The sequence below is a fragment of the Fukomys damarensis genome, unplaced genomic scaffold (assembly GCF_012274545.1).
Source record: "Fukomys damarensis isolate Sample0158 unplaced genomic scaffold, DMR_v1.0_HiC HiC_scaffold_16, whole genome shotgun sequence".
NCBI lineage: Eukaryota > Metazoa > Chordata > Mammalia > Rodentia > Bathyergidae > Fukomys > Fukomys damarensis.
Genome location: NW_022900928.1, coordinates 12,141,518 through 12,163,571, shown reverse-complemented (window position 1 = coordinate 12,163,571; position 22,054 = coordinate 12,141,518). Strand labels below are relative to the sequence as shown.

The window sequence follows — 22,054 nt, the reverse complement described above, 5'->3', positions numbered from 1 at the left end:
ATATATATATATGGTTGGAAGTGCCTTCATTTTGTGAAATTGTCTTTAAATTTCCAAAGTACCCTTTAAAAATCTCATTTAACACAATCCTGTAAGGTAGACAGTGCTCACCTCCATTTTATACAAGAGGGTGCTAGAAAGGCTAAGTCAAGGTCATAGAAACCCTTGACCAGACCCCCTCCACTGTGATGTGTTCTATTTGTTTGATATCCTATGAATTCTTCTTCTATGCATAGTACCCGTTTGTTTTTTTTTTAACATTGGGTTTTAATATGTATGTCTTGATTACATCCATTCTATTACTGGTAGAGAAGAGCTATACAATTAGGCCTTCAGTTTGCCTCCCCCACAGAATATTTTGCTTTGGAAATATAAGTTTGTGTTGCTGGGCTCCTGCCCAATGTATCAAAACGGCTTGTGACTGGGCCAGGGATTTAGCTCAGTGGTTCCACTGACTGCCTCAGAATGGTTTGTGACTGTTTGAACTGTGTGACCTTTCAGGAATATTTTGTTAAGCTCTGCTCCCTAACAAGAAGATTCCGTTAAATCCTGCCCGTTTCAGGAATGTTATGTAACTCCACCCCCCTGGGTTTTTTTTAGCATGCTCACAGTCATGTTTCAGGAATGTTCTGTAATTCACGACCCCCCACACACACTGTGCATGCTTGCTTACCCTGTAGATCCCTACATAAGGAGGCTCTCATTTCTGACAGAGTGCTCAGACTCTGAGCCTGCCAGGGCTTGCCAGAGTAATAAAAGGCTTTTCTCTACCTCTTCAACGGACCATTGGGTTCTCAAGTCTTCAAAGAATGAAAGCTGTGACCCAGAGCTGCCACACTGAGCTGTAAAACAAAGCTGTGCTTCAGAGCTGCGTTCCAGAGCAGCCACAATGAGCTGTAAAGCTCAGCTGTGCCCTTTGAGCTGTAACACTTGGCTATAGCTCAGAGCTGCTCCATTCTGCTGCAACATTACCATCCCTTTCCATTATTCCCTTCCTCTTCTCTAATAAGTCTCTCTTCTACGCTCATGGCATTACTTTTTACATTCCACATACTACAGAGAGCGTGCTATTTGAATAGGCTCACTTCAATCAACATGCTGGCCTCCAAATCCATCCATTTTCCCACAAATGACAAAATTTTGTTCTTTATGGCTGAATAACATTCCACTGTGTATACATGCCACATTTTCCTTTTCCATTCATCTACCAGTAAGCACACAGGCTAGTTCTCCAACTTGGCTATTGTGAATTGTACTGCAATAAACATGGGTCCTTATAGTATCCAACTTTAATCCCTTCGGGGCATATACTAAGTAGTATAGCTGGATCAAATGGTAGCTCTATTGGTTTGTTTTTGTTTTGTTTTGATTTGGTACCAGGGATCAAACTCGGGCCCTTGCACTTGTGAGGCAGGCACCAGAACCACTACGCTAAATCCCCAGCCCCGCTCTATTGGTTTTTTGAGAAACCACTACACTGGTTTCCATAGAGGCTGCACTAACATTCTCACCAGCAATGTGGAAGGGTTCCTTTTTCGTCACCAGGAATATTTACACATTTTAATATAATTGAAATCGTACTTTCATGTGTTGTGCCATTTTCCCCCAAGTGTATATTCTACTATGCCGTACCCGCTTGAACATGGGTATGAAAGAAACCTTGTAAGAAAGTTGATTTTAAGTGTCTAATGCTAATCCATCACACAACCGTTTTTATTGAGCCCCTCTGTAGAGTGGTCAATTTCAAGGGTGAGAATGGTGGACTTTTTTGAATGCCCCTGGTCAGCAGCTTCCTTGTAAATCTAATCACTTAGTCTGTAAACTTCTCCCAATTTAATCCAATGTCTTCCTGTACAACCCACTTCTCATTGACATTGTTAGTCCTTAAAATGTTTGTGCTCCCTGGGGCTTTGTCCAAAGCCCTACATCTACTTCTAGTCCCATTCTCTCATCAGAGTTCCTGGTCTGTTTGGAAACTGGACATCCTCCATCCTCCAAGGGATGTCCAAAAGGTACCCACAGCTCCATATATTCAAAATTGAACACATCTCCTACCTCCCTCCCACACCTGCCCCTCCCATATGCTTCCCTCTCACAGTGAACAAGGCCAGCTTCCACTTGGTTGCCTGAGAAAGAAGTTGGAACTGCCTCCTCTCTGTCACGTGCCTCAAGTTAATGACCAGCTCCTGATTCTACTGCTGAACCTCCGCACATCAATCCCCTCCTTCAGAAAGCTTCAGAATGTGATACGACACTCGTGCTTTTCACTGCCTTCAGAGTCAAACTCATTAATGTGCCACTGAGGACAAGAGTCATCCTTTACAGTGCTCTCCCCCTCAGTCCCGTGAAGGCATGTGCTTTAGGCACATGTGCAATAAAACATTTAGCTTTATATCACAGACAGCTTGCATCCCATCCAGAATGCAATGGCCTCCCTGCCTCCCCACACACATTTTCACATTCCCTTGGTCTGTCAACTATAATTTAGATTTGCTATCTCAATTAAGAACGGAATGGAGGGGGCCGGGGATTTAGCTCAGTGGTGCCACGGCCTGCCCTGCAAGTGCAAGGACCAAGTTCGATCCCCAGTACCAGAAAAAAAAAAAGAATGGAATGGAGGGCTGGGCGTGATGGCGCACACCTGTAATCCCAGCACTGGGGAGGCTGAGGCAGGAGGATCGCTGTGAGTTGGAGACCAGCCTGAGCTACATAGTGAGTTCCAGGTCAGTCTCAACACATAATGAGACCCTGTCTCAAAAAAACAAAAACAAACAAACAAACAAACAAAAGGAATGGAATGGAGGACATAACTGTTAAGTGGTGAAGCTGGGCGCAGAAAGACCAATACCCCACATTCTTACTACATGCAGAACTGGAGAAAAAAGGTCGACATCATAGTAGAGGTAACCATAGTACCATAGTAGCAGTAACCAGAGGCTGGGGAGACTGGGGACAGAGAGTGGAGTGTGCTTAATGGGTAGAGGTGCAGCTGGACAGGAGGAATAACTTCTAGTGTTCTATAGAATAAGCAGGTAACTACAGATGACGTCTAAGTGTATATTTCAAAATAGCTAGTAAAGATAATTCTGAATACTGTATTCCCAATACAAATGAAATTATGTTTGGGGTAATGGATATACCTCTGACCTGATCACTGCACATTGTATAATGTACTGAAGTCACAGTTACCTATATAAACGCATACTATTGTTGGGTCGATTAAAAATAAAATATTTTAAAAATAAGAATGGGAATGCAAACACAAATGATTGTATCTCACAGGATTCATTAAAGGGACATAATAAATTTTAGACACCTAAAGTAGGAATTACTGTTGTCATGACAGACATGAAGCTGAAAAGAAACTGAATGCTAAGGCAGTTTGTTTCAGAAAGTGATTACTTCGGTATTGGTGACAAATCACTCCAAAACTCAAAGACTCAAAACATTCAGCATTTAGTTCTCGCTCACGGGTGTTGTCAGTTAGCAATGCCACTAGATAAGGCTGAACACCAGGTTCCAGGCTGTCGATGGGGTTCAGGTGTGCTCCACGTTTCTCATCCTGCATGGACCAATGGCTACTCAGGCTTCTTGTTCTCACAATGCATGATGGGAATCCAGCAAGTCAAACTGCTCAAGCCAGAAAGCCCTCTGCTTTCAGCTCTGTTAAAATTCTGTTGGCCATATTGCCTTGGTTCAGCTCAAAGTCAAGGTATAGAGACGTACACTTCATCCACCAGGAAGCCATGGCCAGGACAGATACTGTACGCAGAGGTGAACTGAGAATAATGATACAATCTACGACCAGCTGTATGACTTCTTCTGTCCCTCTATGCAGACCACAGCTGCTGCTTCTCTGTCTCTTACACGTGACTCCCTAGAAGGCAAGGCCTATTCAGGCAAGATTTTTATCTGCTTTATCCACTACAGTATTTTGGTTACACAGATTCTGTGTGTTTCGTTCACTGCTATGAGTCTAGTGCTTAGAACAACGTCCAGTGTCCGGTAGACAGTGATGTGCCTGGTTGCCCCACACAGTGCCATCTGGGGACAGTTCTGAGAAGAGGACATGGATACGCGGATACCCTAGCTGTCTCTTCCACATGATATATAAACACCTTCATGATCCAGTCCATGTCTACCAACAGGATGTTGGTATAGTAGTGAAAAAGACAATCTTTAGGGACAGGTAAGCCTAGTTTCAAATCCAGGAAATTTCATTTCCTATCTGTAAAATGGTAACAATTACCTTCCGGAATTATTGTAGGATCATCTATGTAAAGATCTTTCTATAGAGCGCCTAGCACATAACAAACCCTGAACAAATGGTGACCATTCCTGGCAGAAATGTGAAGTCTTATGTCTATCACACCTTTCTGTACCCCTAGGCATATTTTCTACCATGTTCAACTTCAGCTGACTGTATTAGGGGCACACACAGTCCAAAGTAACCAAGACACATCTGGTCAGCGAGTACAACATGCAGCTCTTCTCCCCTCCAGATCTGGTTTCAGTATGGCAGGGTCCTTTCCCAGAACTGTTCCTTGCCAGGGACCCAAGGTATCAAAAATTACTGTAAAAGGACAATGGTTACTCCATGGTGCTGCTAAATTATGGAAGTTTTCAGGCGTGGACTTCCAGGGATAATACAGCTGATAAGGAAAGGTCATCCAAGCATATAATCATGGAATAAGGAGCAGCTTAATATTCCAAGATCTATGGCTACAAAACTAGAAACCCATGGAGGGAGGGTCCTTGCTCTCACATTAGATGTTCCGTGGGTTAACACTGTATGTAAGTGGGGCTGGGGGCACAGCTCAGCGGTAAAGCACTTGCCTAGCATAGCAAGTATTGGGTCCAAGTCCCAACACCGAAAAAAAAGATAAAAGTCACAAAATTGGATTCAAGCAAAGGTGACTTTATGCAAATTAATCCAAGGCATCAAAAACTTTTAGCAATGCTGACTTTGCATTCTATACCAAAATAGAGCTGTCAGGTTGATGAACATATAAAGAAAGAGCAGAAGGCTGGCAGCACCTACAAGGTGTCCTCCTGCTTCCAGGCTTACTTGGTTTCCTTTGGTTGCTACTTGAGGTCTCACCTTCCCCTAAGGGTATTTGCCCAGGCTGGGGGGGGGTCTAGTGAATAAGTAAGTACTGGACAGAAGTGATCTCTTAAAAATCTTCCATCTCCCAAATTCTGATTCTGCTTCTTTTCCTTACACCTCTACCCACAAAGTACACCATTAAAGATCACCAGTAAGAACCTCTGTTAGCCAGGCATGGTGGCACCTGTCTGTAAATCAAACTACTCAGGAGGCTGAGGTAGGAGAATCACAAGTTTGAGGCCAGCCTGAGCAACTCAGTGAGATCCTGTCTCAAAATAAAAAGGGGTGAGGGGCTATATGCTCAGTACTCCATGGGTTCAATCCTGATTACCATAAAGAAAAAAAAAACCCTTCCATTAGTAAAAGAACACCCCCAAACATGGTTCTAAATCATACATTTAAATTCTAAATCATACACATAACCAGTGCCCACTTGGTTAGCGGTCACTCACTTTCCTCATGACAAAAGCCTCCTTGTTGGGTCAGCAGAAACAACGAAGTACAGATGGTAATTTTTACACACTTGGTTATATACTGATAAACTTTTCTATCAAGTTTTTGTGTTGGTTTCATTTTTGCTGAACTCAATAATATTTCGTCTTATTAAAAGTTTTGACTTTTACTAAGACATAAATGAAATAAGCATCACTCATAATTAAATGCAGGTTTAAAACCATAATGTAATTTGTTTGCTTTTAAAAAACTTTAATAGGAAACTTCAAATGTACAAAAATAGTGGGAACAGAACAGTAGATCCCCATGCAATCAACACCCCGCTCTGGCAATCCCAATTCACGGCTCATTTTCATCTCCTCCTTTACTCCATTCCCTTCCTCTTGCCTGAGATTATATTGAAGAGAATCCAAGACATCGGTATGAATACATTACTTTTAATAACAGTTCTTAGATCAGATCTCACATTATCAGCAAAAAGAAAAATACTGGAATGTGCAAACTGGGTTTAATACGCAGCACCATAAAAAATAGAAGACCTAGTTAAAATGGCAAGATACCCCATAATCCCACCATTCCTTCTATTTAGTTCATGCAACGCCATCACTACAGCCTGCAGAACAGAAAACTGTGCTCACTTAAGATTTACTGAGCCCCTAGCCAAGGTTATTTTTTAATCTTATGGCTGGTTTCTGTTTCCACTTCAGTAAAAAAGAAAGTACCTGTTGAGAGGTGGCTTTTAAACTTTTTCCCACTTACATGCTCAAGTTATCAGGCAAGTAATTCAAAGATAAGACCATGGGGACTCTTAAAGACGGGGTGTAAAAGCTCTTTTAATCTCAAAGGATGGGTCAACCAAGAAAACAAGAATTTAGTAATATCCTGTTTGTTGCAAGGAAGAAAATGTGGTTTTTTGGTGGCACTGGGAATTGAACCCAAGGAACACTGAGCTACACCCCCAATCACTTCTGGGAGAAGGTCTTGCTAAGTTATCCAGGCTGACCTTGAACTTGTGATCCTGCGTTAGCTTCTTGAGTAGCTGGGATTATAGGAATGTACTACCACACGTGGCAGGACAAAATATCTTTTAAAAAGGCAAAGAAGCTACGTGTGGTGGAACACACTTGTAATCCTAGCACTCTGAGAGTCTGAGGCAAGAGGATCATAGTTCCAGTCCATCCTGGGCAACTTAGCAATAACCTATCTCCATATAAAGAATAAAAAGGGAGAAAAACACACCTTCTTCTTCTTAAACTCAAAAACATATAATTCAAGCTGAGAACTTGCGTCCAGAAATTCAAATTTAAATCCAAAAAGATTCTGAAATAATTTGGATGACTTTACAAAGCTGGCTTTGATAGTCACAACTGATACTTGCTTTAACTCTATTAGAAATTCCACTTTTAGTATCTGAAATAATGCTAACTAGAGCCTTTCATAGGTGTAGCTGGTTATCTGATTACATTTCAGAAGAATGACAAAGCATTATAAGGAGAAATTGTGTATAGCACAATTTGTAAGCAATTAGAAGTCACCAAACTTCTCAAACTTAATTTTAAAAATCTCAATTTGCTCAAGCAAATCATTTTTTGAAATTCAACTATTAGAACTATGCTGACAATAGAGAATTTCACTAATGCCCTTTCATAAAAATGTCAACCTCTACCTTCACATGTACAACACAGGTTTTGCCTCCTACCGTGCAAGCACAAGGGCCTGAGTTCGATACCCGGCACCAAAAACACAGAAGATGCCTGAAATGTAAATGCATAGTGATAACTGCTTCTGAGCTGTTACTAGTAACTTGGAAAGGATGAACAAAATGGCTAAAACATATTTGCATCTTATGGCAACAGCATGGATTGGCTACCCAAAAGTCACTCATGCCTCCCTTCTTTCCTGCATTTCCCTCTTACAGAAAAGAAAATACAATACTAGATTTTAAATACTTGTAACTAGGGATGGCCATGCGACGGAAAGCCAAGGAGGGCTGTCCTTTTCCAATAAAAAAGGGTGAGTCTTGCTAGGAGAAAGCCCCTTTACCTTCTGCCTTCCTCAATGTGGATAGAAGGCAGCCCCTTTAACCATGAAACAAGGAACATGAAATAAAAGTCAACATAGCACACCACGTGGAGAAGTGAGAGGAGACAGGGTCTCTCAGCCACTTCTCGGGTCTGGACTGTCCCCCTCTGGACTTCTCATTGCATAAAATACACATATGCTATCAGATTGAACTATCATAGTGGGCTTTCTACTACTAGTAGTAAGTGCTACAGTAGTAGTAAGCTACTATAGTAGGGTTTTCCTGGACTGCAGCTGAATGCACTTGTAGTAGACACAAATATGAAAATCTCACATAGGGTGGCTGAGGCAGGAAGATCAGGAGTTTGAGGCCAGCCTGGATTACACCAGTGAGTTCCAGGTCAGTAAGTTACATAGTAAGACTGCGTCTCAAATAACAAAATAGAGTTCATATAACAAACAAATTAAGAGTTCTCAAGAAAATCCTAAACAACTCCTCAAATATTCTAAAAAGAATCTCAATGATAAACTAGTATTTCTGCTTTTAACTAAAGGAGAGTAACTCATAACCAATGTTAAAAGGGGAGGGAGATGATAATGGTGAAACTCCAGATTCAAATGACAAAAGTGAGCTAAGCCCAGGAAGCAAGGAAGATGTGAGGAGAACCACAGCCTAATACAAGTTCTTTTGTGGTTAGTTTTTTGAGGTTTTTTTGAGGCAGGGTCTCATTATATGGTTCAGGCTGTCCTTGAACTCATGACAATCCTCCCGCCTCAGCCTCCCATTTGCTGGGATTACAGGCATGTGCACCACACCCAGCTCTCTAATGCAAGTTTTATCTAATATTTCCTATGTACCAATTTCCTTTTCCTTTTTTCTTTTTGGTACCAGAGATCAAACTCTGGACCTTGCGCTTCTTATGTACTGATTCCAACTTCTACAAAAGCAGTTCATTTCTTGGTCAGAAGAAATTCCAACTCAGTTGCTAAGTCTGAACCTTCAAACTCGGGAAACTTTCCTCCAGGTCATCAGCAAAGGCCTTATCCACTTCATGCAGGATTTTAATGAAGTCTTCCACCTTCAAGTCAAACAACAGAATCAAATAAACAGAGTGAAGGAAAAAGTGGTTTGAGATACTGATAACTGAGCACAAAGCTTCTCTGCCTGTGGTTTCCAAAGAGTCCCGAGTCACACTGACAGATCCCCAAATAACAACCTGATCACTTCCTGCACAGTCCTGCAATGTTACAAAGGAAGCGACTCCCCCAAACCATTTTTCACTCTTGAGCTAGTGCTTACCCTCCTGATGCTTCCCTTCAGGGCCCACTAATGGAGTTTTGTTCCGATCCTAATTGCCAACAGGTCCCCTCATTGCATAATACACTTTCCTGCAAAGTTCCCATTTTGAAGTTGCCTCCAATAATAGTAATGTGATGTCATTTGATGACCCATAAAAACCTACTATGTCTAAGAATCTTACTTTTTTTTGGGTACCGGGGATTGAACTGGGGACCTGCAAAGCAGGTGGCATCACTGAGCTAAATCCCTGGCCCTCTTACTTTTGCTTAATATATATTTTGTCTACTTCAGAAAAGAAAGGAATCCTATGTTGATTACTTACTCTCAGGCCAATGTTATGAATTACCCAGCCACCATCTTCCCAACAGGGTACCAAGTCATGGGAAGTGCAATGTTTTTCTGACTATGAGTTCAAAAGATTGGGTGCTTAGGGCTGGGGATTTGGCTCACTGGTTCTGCCGCCTGCTTTGCAAGTACAAGGGACCGAATTCAATCCCCAGTACCGGGGCGGGGGATGCCGCCCCGGTACGTTTCCCCATACTCACCACTGGGTTATAGAAAGGAAGGAGGTTTTGAAATGCACAGGAACACTTCTGTTTGCTTAACTGTCCCTCCTTTAGCCCCTGAGCCACAGTTTCCTAAACAAACAAACGAAAGATCTAATGTCCAAAAAGGAAAATTTCTAAAGCTAATATTTGGCAAATAATTACAAATCAGTGTATATAATTACTGATCTGACAGGCACTTGAAATGTTTCAAACTCAATCCACCATCATTAAGAAGCTTACGTAGAGCTGGGGATTTAGCTCAGTGGTTTTGCCCCCTGCCTTGCAAGCACAAGGGCCTGAGTTCAATACCCAGTACCAAAAAACAACACAAAAAATCAGCAGCTTATGTAAATAAAAAATATTTTCCACGGCAATCTTTATTTTAGGGAAGGGCATTACCTTGGTTTTTTTCTGCACAAACCAAAAACCTGGGCATGGCCAAGGCGTTTTCTTCCCTCCTGCTGCCGACTCCTCGCTCCAGGTACGCAATTCTACTTTGCTAAACCTGTCCCTTATCCCACTCCTCCTCTCTCCACACACGTTATTTAGGCTCTCACCATTTTTCAGATTATTCTGGAAGCTAACCAACCTTAAGGGCACACAGGCTGGTCCCCTGGCCTGCAGCTTCAACCCCCTCCAGTCCTTCCTACTGCTGCTGGAGTAACCCTTCTAAACTGACCACATCATCTGATGCTTTAGAAGGACTTCAGCAGTTCCTCAGCTTCCTCAAGATTAAACTCAAATTCCATACATATGACAAGCAACAACTGTCGTGATATATCCCTGGCTTATCCTCAGCCAACCTTCTTGCTATACTTCTGTAACTTAAAACCAAATCCAAATAAGGCATAAATGCCAGGCACGGTGGCTCACGCCTGTAATCTCAGAACTCTGGAGGCTGAGGCAAGAGCATCGCTGTGAGTTTGAGGCCAACCTGGGCTACACAGTGAGTTCAAGCCTGAACTACATAGCAAGACTCTGTCTCAAAAAAAAAAAAAGAAGAAAAGAAACAAAATAAGGCACAATTTATCACCTGCTGAACCTAATATAAAATAAGGGTCAAGTAAAGGCACACCTGTGCGTGTCAATAGCACTGTGGCAATATGCAGCCTTTATGCCTCAGGCATCCTCACATTTATGTCAAACCTCATACTCTAACTTCTAAAACCCTCACTGCTAAAGTAATAATCCAAATCTGGAAAACACAGATATAGAAAACTAACCAAATAAACTCAATTCGTCAGAATAAAAACTTTTAAAAAGAAATATCCTTCTTGAAGAAAATCAGTGAATGTGAACATATTCATCATAGTTATATTCGTAAACATATTTTTCTAAGTATCTGAACAGAAAGAGTATGTTCCAAGGAAGAATATGCTAGCAATCACTGAACATATTCAGGAAGAATAGTCTGTCCTACATTTTGAGAATTGATTATCTGGCTTTCAGTGAATTCGTGTAAAGTAAGGAAAAGTACTGCAGGGTGTTAAGTATAATACACCTAACGAAAGCCTTTGAAAACCATATACTGTATACCAGATTACAAGTATATAAAAATGTATATGTAAATATGCTAAAGTACATCAGTTGCTATTTTAAGGTTATAAATTGCTAAAATGTTTTTATTTCCTCCAAGTAATATATTGAAAAAATAATAGCAGAGCTAGGGGTGTAGCTTGTGGCAGACTGCTTGCCTTGTATGCACAAGGCCCTGCACTACCAATAAAAACAAAGTAGCAATAATGAAGTTCAAAGCATTAAGTCACCATACTTTCTGCTAAAGTAACCACCAATACTTTCATACCTTTGTTAATGCCTGCAAAATATTAGAAAGAAATTCACATGAAATATCCTTTAAAATTTTCAAGTGGAAGTCATCTTGGGTTAAATCCGACTTTTGGGTTTCTTCTGTGATAGACTCTGTTGAGTTCTCTGGTTTCTTCTGACAATGTTCCACATTTTTTAACACCCGAATGAGACTGTCAATTAAAGGAAGATCTACTGTACAAAAATCAAGAGGCATGAAATCAATTAAGCTTGGCTTTTCATTCATTCACCCATTCAGAATCACCTCATGCTATACACTGTATTTTGGTACTACTGATAAAGTGGTAGGCAAGATGATTAAGGCTTCACCCTGAAAGAGGCTTACATTTGTATACAGTACTTCAAAATAGTAAGTAAACTTAAAGATTGTTTTGGATTTTGGGGAGTTTTTAAAAAAGGAAGTAAGAAGAAAATATAGTCAAGCAGCTCAACAGGAGAGGCTCTCTGAAGAGGTGACAAAATGTCAACAGCGCAGAAAGCCCAGGAAAACATCTCCGGCAAAGCCAACAGCAGGGAAAGTATGAAGGACAAACAGGAGGACAAAGTGGCCCAGCAGACGCTCAAGGGGAGGTGGCACAGGACGAGGTTACGGGGTGGGCAAGAGCCCTACTGAGGCCACAGTGAGAAAAGAATCCTAATTTTAGGGCCGGGGATTTAGCTCTAAGCGCAAGGACCCAAGTTCAATCCCTAGTACCAAAAAAAAAAAAAAAAAAGAATCTTTATTTTAGCTTTAGCTATCTAAAATATCCTAGAAGAAGCTTTTATTTATTTGTTTATTTATTGGTACAGGGAATCGAACTTGGGTCCCTGCACTTGAGAAGCAGGCAACAGAATCACTGAACTAAATCCCCGGCCCCTAGAAGGAGCTTTTAAATGTTATGCCTTACTAGGTAAAACAAAAAATTTTAGTTTGATTTTTAAAAGACTGAAGTCATTTTAATTATCCTGTAAAAAATTAAACAAAAAACAAAACTCAAATTCAAAATTTACTGTAGAATGAACATGTTAAATGGTATCTCCGAGTTCATCACGGATTCTAATTTTACCATTTCTGCTTAATAATTCGAACATTAAGGAAAAAGAAAGTTTTCTGTAGCATTGAATCAAGTACATTAATTTGAAAAAATTTTTTCTTCTTTTTTTTTTTTTTTTGGTTTTTTTGAGACAGGGTCTCACTATGTAATTGAGGCTGACCTAGAACTCACTACGTAGCCCAGGCTGGTCTCGAACTCACAGCGGTCCTCCTGCCTCAGCTCCTGAGTGCTGGGATTACAGGCATGCGCCACCATGCCCGACTTTGAAAAAAATAACCTCTAATCCAAACTTAAATCATATATATAATAGTACATGGAAATAACATTTTTAAAAAAAATTAGCAACCTGGGCCGGGGATTTAACTCAGTGGTGCCACACCTGCCTCACAAATGCAAGGTCCTGAGTTCAATCCCCAGTACCAAAAACAAAAACAAAAAGAAATTAGCAACCAGGGAAATTTTACCTTTTATTTCTCAACTCAGTGTCATCTTCACAGACCACCTAGTTGCCTGACTGCTTTATTATACTCCTCTTGGATTTACCACCCCTTTTCTCTTTTGCATTTTTTTGTATTTTTTATTACATGCATATATTTTGGTCATATCCATCCTCCCATTACCTGCCCTTACCACCCCACCCTTCTCACTTGCATTATCATCAGCTTGACTCTAAGACCAATTCCTGCTCCATGGTCTCCCCATGGGTCACATCAACCTATTCTTTCTCACCCTACCCAACTCCGCAAAACTGCTACTCAAAGTTTAGGGTAGGGCAAGGAGGACAGTTAATTAGGGGCTAGAGTTAAAGGAGCATCTTTACACTTTCGCCAACCACAAAAAGTATACATAAAGTTCTATGGTGATGTGGGGAGCATGGCAGTAAATAATAATCAGTTCCACAACATCAAGAAAGATATACTCCTAGTATCCCAACATTGGCAGCTTTTTAGGTTTTGTGTATTAGGGATACTTGTCTGAGTCTGGTTTATTTCATTTAACATGATGATCTCCAGTTCCATCTATTTTTGTGCAAATGACAATTTTATGACCTAATAACACTCCACTGTTTATATATGCCACATTTTCTTTATCCACTCAGCTTGAATAATCCAACAGGCAATGAAACTCAAGCAGTAATAAAACAAACAAACAAACAAAAAAAAAACTACCAAAGAAAAAAAAGCAGAGGACCTGATGGATTCAGTGCCGAATTCTGTAAGAACTCCAAGAAAGATCTAATACCAATATTCTTCAAACTCTTTAATGAAATTGAACAGGAAGGAGCACTCCCAAAATCATTCTTAGAAGCTAACATTCTTCTTATTCCAAAACCAGATAAGGATCCAACCAAAAAAGAGAACTACAGGCCAATCTAATGAATACAGACACAAAAATCCTCAACAAGACACTGACAAACAGAATGCAATAAATCATAAAAAAGATCATACACCATGACCAAGTAGGGATGGGAAGATGGTTCAACATTTTCAAATCAATAAATATAATCTGCCAGATAAACAGAAGGACAAAAATCACACGCTCATCTCAATAGATACAAAGAGCCTTTGACAAAATCTAAAATCCATTTATAATAAAAATCCTGGAAAAAACTGGAACAGAAGGATCTTATCTCAACCTGATAAAACCAACAGCCAATGTCATACTAAGTGGGGAAAAAGTGAAAGCTTTCCTTCTGAAAGTATTTAACAAGACAAGGATGTCTGTCCACTATCACCACTCTTGTTCAGGCAAGAGAGAGAAAAAAAAAGGGTTATCTATAAGAAAGAATGAAGTCAAAGTACCATCACTTGCAAATAACATGATCCTTTACTTACAAGACCCAAAACACTCCACCAGAAGACTCCTAGAATTAACCAAACTCAGCAATGTAGCACAATACAAAATCAACACGCAAAAATCAATAATGTTTTGACACACTAATCATGAACTCACTCAGAAATTAGGAAAGCAATACCATTAACAAAAGCATCAAGAAAAAGTAAATGCCTGTCAATCAACCAAGGAAGTAAAAAAATCTCTACAGTGAAATCACATCATTCTGAAAAAGGAGATCAAAGGAGATATCAGAAAATGGAAAGATAACCCATCCTCCTGTATATGCAGAACCAATACAGTCAAAATGACAGCCAAAATTGATGTATAGATTTAACACAATCCTAGTCAAAATACCAACAGCATTCCTCACAGATCTAGAGAAAACAATTAAAAAATTCATATGGAACTAGAAGAGATCCAGAATAGCAAAAGCAATCCTAGGTAACAAAAGCAAAGCAGGAGGCATCACAATCCTAGTTTTGACGTTATATTATAAGCTACAGTGATTTTTTAAAAAAGGGTCAGGGATTTAGCTCAGTGTTGCCACTGCCTGCCTTACAAGCACAAGGTCCCAAGTTTGATCCCTGGTACCAAAACAAAACAAAAAACAGCATGATACTGGCAAGAAAACATGGTACTGGCAAGCAAATCAGTGAAAGAGAATTAAGGAAGGCAAAACAACCTCAGGAACATTCAGCTATTTGATCTTTGATAAAGGAGTCAAAAACATACAATGGAGAAGACAGCCTTTTTAATAAATGGGGTTGAGGAAATTGGATATCCATATGCACAACACTGAGTCTAGACCCATTTATCTCACCATGTGATAAACTAAAATCAAAATGGACCAGAGATCTAAATGTCAAAAACAGAAACAATCTGTTGGAAGATAAAACAGGTAAAACTCTTGAAGAGATAGGCATAGGCAAGGACTTTCTCAACAGAACCCCAGTGGCATAAGAAATAATACCAAGAATCAACAAATGGAATCATATAAAATTTTTAAAACTTCTGCATAGCGAAGTAAACAACCAACAGTAACAAGACAACCTACAGAATGGGAAAAATTTTTTTACCGACTATTCCTCATACAGAGAACTAACATCTAAAATATATAAAGAACTCAAAAGAATTAGACATTCCAAAAATTAAAAGACCCAATCAAAAACTGAACAACAAAATTGAATAGACCCTTCTCAGAAGAAGAGGTACAAATGGCCAAGAAGTACATGAAGAAAGTACAACAATGCTGACCATTAGAGAAATGCAAATTAACAATGAAACAGCATCTTCCTCTGAAAAAGGCAGCTATCAAGAAATCATATACAGTGGACCCTTGATTTACAAACTTGATTGGTTCCTGAGGGATGGTTGTAACTCAAGCTGATTATAGTCAATACAACAGAGATCTGGATGTTTACCTGGTTACACACTATAGATAACAAGAGGCAGATGAATCTTCCATTGACCTAATTAGCCCAAGTTGTATGTCAGGCCGGTCATAACTTGACAGTCCACTGCAATAACAAATTCTTGCAAGGCTTCAGGGAGAAAGGAACCCTTCCACATTATTGGTGGGAATGTAAACTAGTAAAATCACTATGGAAATCAGTATGGAGATTCCTCAAAAACTCAAAATAGAAATTCCATTTAATCCAGATATTTACCTTCCAAGTATTTTTCCCAAGTGTTAAAGTCATCATATTGCAGTGATACACACATATTCATGTTTGTAGCAGCACAATTTATAATAGCCAAGTATCAGAAATGGCCTGTATGCCTATCGACAGATGATTGGGCAAAGAGAATGTGGTATTTATACACAACAGAGTACTACTCTTCCATAAGGAACAATAAACAGGAAACATTCATAGGAAAATGGATGCACTTTGAGACCATAATATTAAGTGAAATAAATCAGACACAAAAGCTCAAATACCACATGGTTTCCCTTATATGAGAAACACAAAGTACAAATAAAGACCAAAAGTAAAGACATTAAGAAATAGGGAGATCTTTCTTTTTCAAATGGGAAAGAGAACAAGAGATGGAGGGAGGGAAGGAAAATGGGATGGGGAAAAAAATATAAATTGGAGGAGGAAAAAAAAGCAGAAATAGAGATTTGGAAATGAGGAGACCAAGAGTTGGAAAGAGCAGGGAGGGACTGGGGGGGTAGGGGGAGAAAAACAATTAAGATGTGTTATTTACATGTACCAACTCTCTGAGATAAACGTAATCATTACATACTGCAAACATGTAGTTTAACAAAATGATATGAAAGCAGAATGGAGACTATGATTAGACAAGAAGAAGGGAATAGGAGGAGGGAGGACGTAAGGGGATAATAGGGGACGATGCAATCTAAATATGTTATATGCATATATGAAAATACACTGAAACCCAGTATTTTATATAATTAATATGTATTAACAATAATTTTTTTTTTTTTGGTACCGGGGATTGAACTCGGGTCCTTGCGCTTGTGAGGCAGGCCACCGAACCACTGAGCTAAATCCCCGGCCTTAAAAATAAATTTAAAAATAAATATAGCAGTGCAACCATAGAAAATATACAGAAGAACTTAGAAAGTAGTAATGATGAAGCTGGATTATTTACTAAATGATGCTTAGACAACTCAGTAGTCAGTCATCTTGGAAAAAGTTGAAATCTATCTCACACCTGACACCAGAATATATTCTAAATGATTTCAGATTTTACTGCAGTCATAGAAACAACTATGAAAGAACATGTGTTTACAAAGGAAAATATTCATCTTCTAAGTGAAAAATGTTGGCTTAAAAAGCAGGACCGAAAAAAAACATATATGCAGATGAGTCTATGGTAATTCTTTCTGGATGAAGTGGATTACAGACACTATTTCCTTGATGCCTTTTTCTTTTCCTTCTCCTTTTTCGGTCTGGGGATTGAACTCAGGTCCTTGCACATTCTCTGTCCCTGAGCTGCACACACTCCCAGCCATTCATTCATTCATTTATTTTGTATCGGGGATCGAACTCAGGTCCTTGCACTTCCAAGACAAGCGGCAAAACCACTGAGCTAAATCCCTGGCCCAAAAGATTTTTTTTAATTGGGAAAAATATGGAAGAAACCAAACAAAGAACACATATGGGCTCCATTTAAAATCTGATAAGGTCCAACTTAATTTGGTGAGCAGAGATGATGCTTGCCTTTTTCTTTTAGATACTCCTGTTCAGCCTGTGAAGCATAGATGGCTGACAACACTGAAAACATAGAGGCCAACACTGTTTTCTGTTCTTGCAGGATGATGGGCGGGTCATCAGATTGGCAGAATTCATGGCAGACCAGGTCAAAAAGTAAATTCCAAGTGTCTTTCCCAGTATCAGGACACTGTACTTAATAAAGATTATGAACAAAACAAATTTAAAAATAGCAAAATGAAACTTAAAAAACTGCACACCATTAAAAGAGTGACCACAGTGCCTCCCAATGGGCCATCTTACCAATTGCTTGAATTCCATCATCCACTGTGGTAAGAAGCTGTAAGATATGCATGTAAACATCAAGCGCTTCTGGGTTTTCAGAACTAAACACAAAAAGCAAAGGTGCTGAATCAATAACTTTACTGTCTAGGGAATTGCAATCATTTATTCATGCCACTGCCTTAGTTGCTGACAATTAAAAGGGAAATAGAATAGTTGAGTGAGGTTGGCACACATCTGTAATCCCAGCACACTGGGAGGCTGAGACTTGATGGCTAAAAGTTCTAGCCCAGCCTGGGCAATTAAAAATTAAATGAGACCCTGTCTTAAAAAAAAAAAAAAAAAAAAAAAGCAATATGAAAAAGGCTAGAGATGCAGCTCAGTGCCTGGATTCAATGCCCAGTACCACAAAAAAAAAAAAACAAAAAAACAATTGGTGTATATGTAGGTCTGACTGAGAAATGTGAATGTTTAACTATTTTTAAAAATTAATACAGTGAAAGACACACTGCCATTAATCTCAATCAAAATACTCCCCCCTGCTTCAAACACACTTTTTCCACAGTTCTTGCCACTTTTTGAAGCAGTTCTGAAAGTCCTTTTTTTTTTTTGTACCAGGGACCAATCTCAGGTCCTTGCGTTTGCGAGGCAGGTGGTGGCACCACTCAACTAAATCCCCGGCCCTGGTAGTCCTCTTTTGTGTCTTTAATTGCACTGCCAAGGGTGCCTCAAAGTCCTGAATTGATTCGTCATGTTCATTTTGTATGGTCATTTTGACCCTGAGGAAGAAGCAGAAGTCACAGTGCCAAATTCAGTGAACAAGGTAGATAAGGACAAACTAATGTTTTTACAAGCCTGCCTTTCTGTTGTAGGGCACGTGGCACTCTTTGGTCACCTCATAAAGATAAGCATCAAAGAGAGCTCCAGGACTGCTTCAGAAAGTGGCAAGAACAATGGGATAAGTGTGTTCAAAGTGAGAGAAAGTACATTAAGGGGGATTGATGGCAATGTGTCTTTTCCTTTCATATACTTTTTTAAGTTTAAATATTCATTGCATATTTCAATAACCTCTTATACACAAGGAGACAGAAAACAAATGTTCAATATGAATTGAAGCTGTTAAATGTTCAATGTAAAATGAAACACAAGAAAATATTTTCTCTTTGATTTAAATTACATAAAATTGCAATGTTGTGAAGACAATAACTACAATTAATGCTGAACAATCACAGGGAACCAAACGATATTGGAACAAGTATTTTGAACCATTATTCTGGCAGAGTAAATATACTGTCACCACAAATATTAGTAGTAAGTCGAATCTAAATAAACCTGTCAAAAGGAAACCAAGACTTTATACTTAAAAGATATTTCTAACATCAGATTTTTCCAGAAAATCTGACAAAAAAAGAGCTCACCTACCGTACTTGTTTGGCAGCTTCAAGTACACAGGGCACAATCTTATACACTGGCTGCTCTTCAGAATCTCCCTGTGGTTGGTCCAGAGGTGGAGCAGCCCCATTTCTAATCCATTCCAACATTAGTTTCTCATCCAAGTCAAAGAGCTTATCCACAACCTCCCCTACCTTCACCAACAAGTCAACTGCAGAGAATATAAAACAGGTACTGAAATGAGAAACAAAACATGCAGAGCAACAAGGCTAAGCAAAATTCCTAAAGCTACAGCATGAAAGCCTATTTTTTTTTTTTTTTGGTACCGGGGATTGAATTCAGGTCCTTGCACTTGCAAGGCAGGCCACCGAACCACTGAGCTAAATCCCCGGCCCAAGAAAACCTAATTTTGCCAAAGCAAAACTTATTCTAATGGTGATTTATTTATCCTATGTTTAAATTTGATTATTTTTCTTCATTTTTAAGTGGGGGATTTATCAGTGCCCCAAAAATTTCAAAATAAATTTTATAGCTTGAATCAAAATATCTTCTCTTGGCCCAGAATTTAGTTCAGTGGTTCCACCAGCCTCACAAGCGCAAGGTCCCAAGTTCGATCCCAGTACCAAAAAAAAAAATCTTCTCTTACGTTAGATTACATTAGCCTTTTTTTTAAAAAAAGTGACTTCCAGAAATAGTTACATGGTTCCTAACAAACACAATCTAAAACATTTTTTAGACTACATGATGACTTACCATTTGTTGAACTTGACATGATGAAACAAATGCTATCACAAATAGCTGGATATTCCCGGATCCTTTCCACCCAGACACTGGCCACTTCTGTCTGGGAAAGGCAAGTAAGCAACAACCTACATGATAAATGTGAGCTTAATATCTAGCTTCTAGAAACAGCAAAGGTGACTGGGGATTTAGCTCAGCGGTGCCGCCACCTACCTCACAAGCGCAAGGTCCTGAGTTTGATCCTTGGTACCAAAAGAAAAAACCACAAAAAATAAAAAATAACGTGTAGAGACAATCTATCTCTGAGAGTAAGATGCTGAGCACGTTTTTCTTTTGGTTTATGAGGGGTTTTTTTTCCTTGTGCTATTACAAAATGTTTCTAAGTGGAAGAAATCAGGAAATGCTGTAAAATGGTGGCTATGTCAATTAGCTTGATTGTAGTAATCATGTCCCACAATATATATCTATCTCAAAACATGATATATACTTTATATGTGATTTTCTCAATCATACTCAACAAAAAAAATTTTTTAAAACAGTATAGGAGCCAAACGTGATGGTATACACCTGTAATCCCAGGACTCAGGAGGTGAGGTAGGAGGACTGCCATGAATGCCAAGGCCAGCCTAGGCTGCATAGTTCAATGACAGGATGAACTACATAGTGAGTGAAACCCTGTCTCAGAAAAACAAAAAACAAAACAAAACAAAAAACCAGTATAGGAGCCTTTTAGCTGGATCCACCATTTTCCACTAATTTTCCAAAATGACAAACACAAAGGGAAAAAAGAAGGGAACCTGGTACATATTCTCCAGGCCTTTTAGAAAACATGAGGTTGTTCCTTTGGCCACAGACCTGCAAATCTACAAAAATGGTGACACTGTAGACATTAAAGGAGTGGGTACTGTTCAAAAAGGAATGCCACACAAACATCACCATGGCAAAAATGGAAAAGTCTACAATGTTACCCGGCACACTGTTAACATTGCTATGAAGAAGCAAGGCCAAGATACCTTCCAAGAGGATTAACGTGTGCAGTGAGCACATTAAACAATCGAAGGGTCAAGGCAGCTTCCTGAAACGCATCAAGGAAAACAATCAGAAAAATAAGAAAGCCAAAGAGAAAGGCCTGGGTTCACCAGCCTGCCGTGCCCAGAGAAGCACACTGTGGGAGACAACGGGAAGGAGCCTGAGTTGCTGGAACTGGCTCCCCGTGAATTCGTGGTATAAGCTGGGGCTATAGCTCTGCCATTCAGCACCTGAATCCTATTTAAAAATAAAAAATTGTTCTGTGTTGTAAGGGTAGCTTTCTTGATGGAACAGGTGTGTGGTGCCTTCACCTCAGAAAATAAGTATTTGGAGCAGATTCTCAGTGTACCTAGTTAACTGTGTCAGGTCTTTACTCTTCAGTGTTTTCTTGCTGAAAGATGTGAGGTATTATGCAGACATGTACCCAAATGGCCAAATATTTATGAAATATTTATACTGGCTTAAAAATCCTCTAATTTACCATGGGGAAAAGATGTTATCAAAATAAAAGGAAGAGGGCTGGGGATTTAGCTCAGAGGTTCCGCTGCCAACCTCATAAGCACAAGGTCCTGAGTTTGATCCCCAGTACCAAAAAACAAAACAAAATAAATGGAAGTCACTGTATGGCATTTCAGTTCAATAAATTATTTAAAGAAAAAAAAAAATCTATAGGAAATTCAAGAATTGATTTGCCTAGATTCTTTTTTTGGGTGATATTACAGAATTCACAAAAAAAGCCCAGCATACCTGCTTGTCTCCAGCAGAGTGGGTGGATCTGAGTCATATAAACAGCGCAGTAACACCTGCCTATGAAACAAAACAGGTAACCCGTATGCTTCATGTCTCTCCTCTCAAACACCAGAGTTTCAACTAATTTTTAAAACACTTTTATTATCAGATAAAGCATATATGCAGAGAAGTTTATAGTTAACAAATAATGACAAAGCAAACACTCATGTTTCTAAGAAATAGAATAGTGCTGCTCACTCATAGCTCCTGCGTCCTATTCCAAATCACAATTCTTCTCATTTAGAAAAAGTCATCTTGACTTCCTGAAACCATTTCCTTGTTTTGTTCTCTAGCTTTATTATTTTACACACACACACACACACACACACACACACACACATTTTTGGCTCTGCTTTTGAACTTTATATGAAAGAAATTATACTCTATTGTTTTCTTAAAACAGCTTTTCTGTTAAGTGACACACAGTAACTGCACATATTTACAGGATACAGTAGGATGTTTCAATACATGTATATATATTTTTGAGTCTTAGCTTTTTTTTTTTTTTTTTTTTT

At 39.3% G+C, this 22,054-nt stretch overlaps 1 protein-coding gene across 2 annotated transcripts in view; it reads right to left on the bottom strand.

Annotated features, from left to right (window-relative positions):
- Positions 1-8,461: 8,461 nt before the first annotated feature.
- The window catches only part of Saal1 (serum amyloid A like 1), a 20,914-nt gene continuing 7,321 nt past the window's right edge, over positions 8,462-22,054 (bottom strand). Inside the window, exons 5-12 of one of the 2 annotated variants that reach the window (XM_010615141.3) lie at positions 21,498-21,557; positions 19,734-19,849; positions 19,011-19,191; positions 17,610-17,692; positions 17,316-17,501; positions 11,235-11,431; positions 9,428-9,520; positions 8,462-8,661 (exon numbers count right to left, since the gene is read on the bottom strand). In XM_010615141.3, the coding sequence (XP_010613443.1) occupies positions 8,569-8,661; positions 9,428-9,520; positions 11,235-11,431; positions 17,316-17,501; positions 17,610-17,692; positions 19,011-19,191; positions 19,734-19,849; positions 21,498-21,557 (1,009 nt within the window). In that variant the 3' untranslated portion in view covers positions 8,462-8,568. The remainder of the gene's footprint in view (positions 8,662-9,427; positions 9,521-11,234; positions 11,432-17,315; positions 17,502-17,609; positions 17,693-19,010; positions 19,192-19,733; positions 19,850-21,497; positions 21,558-22,054) is intronic. The other variant, XM_010615142.3, reaches the window with a different exon arrangement.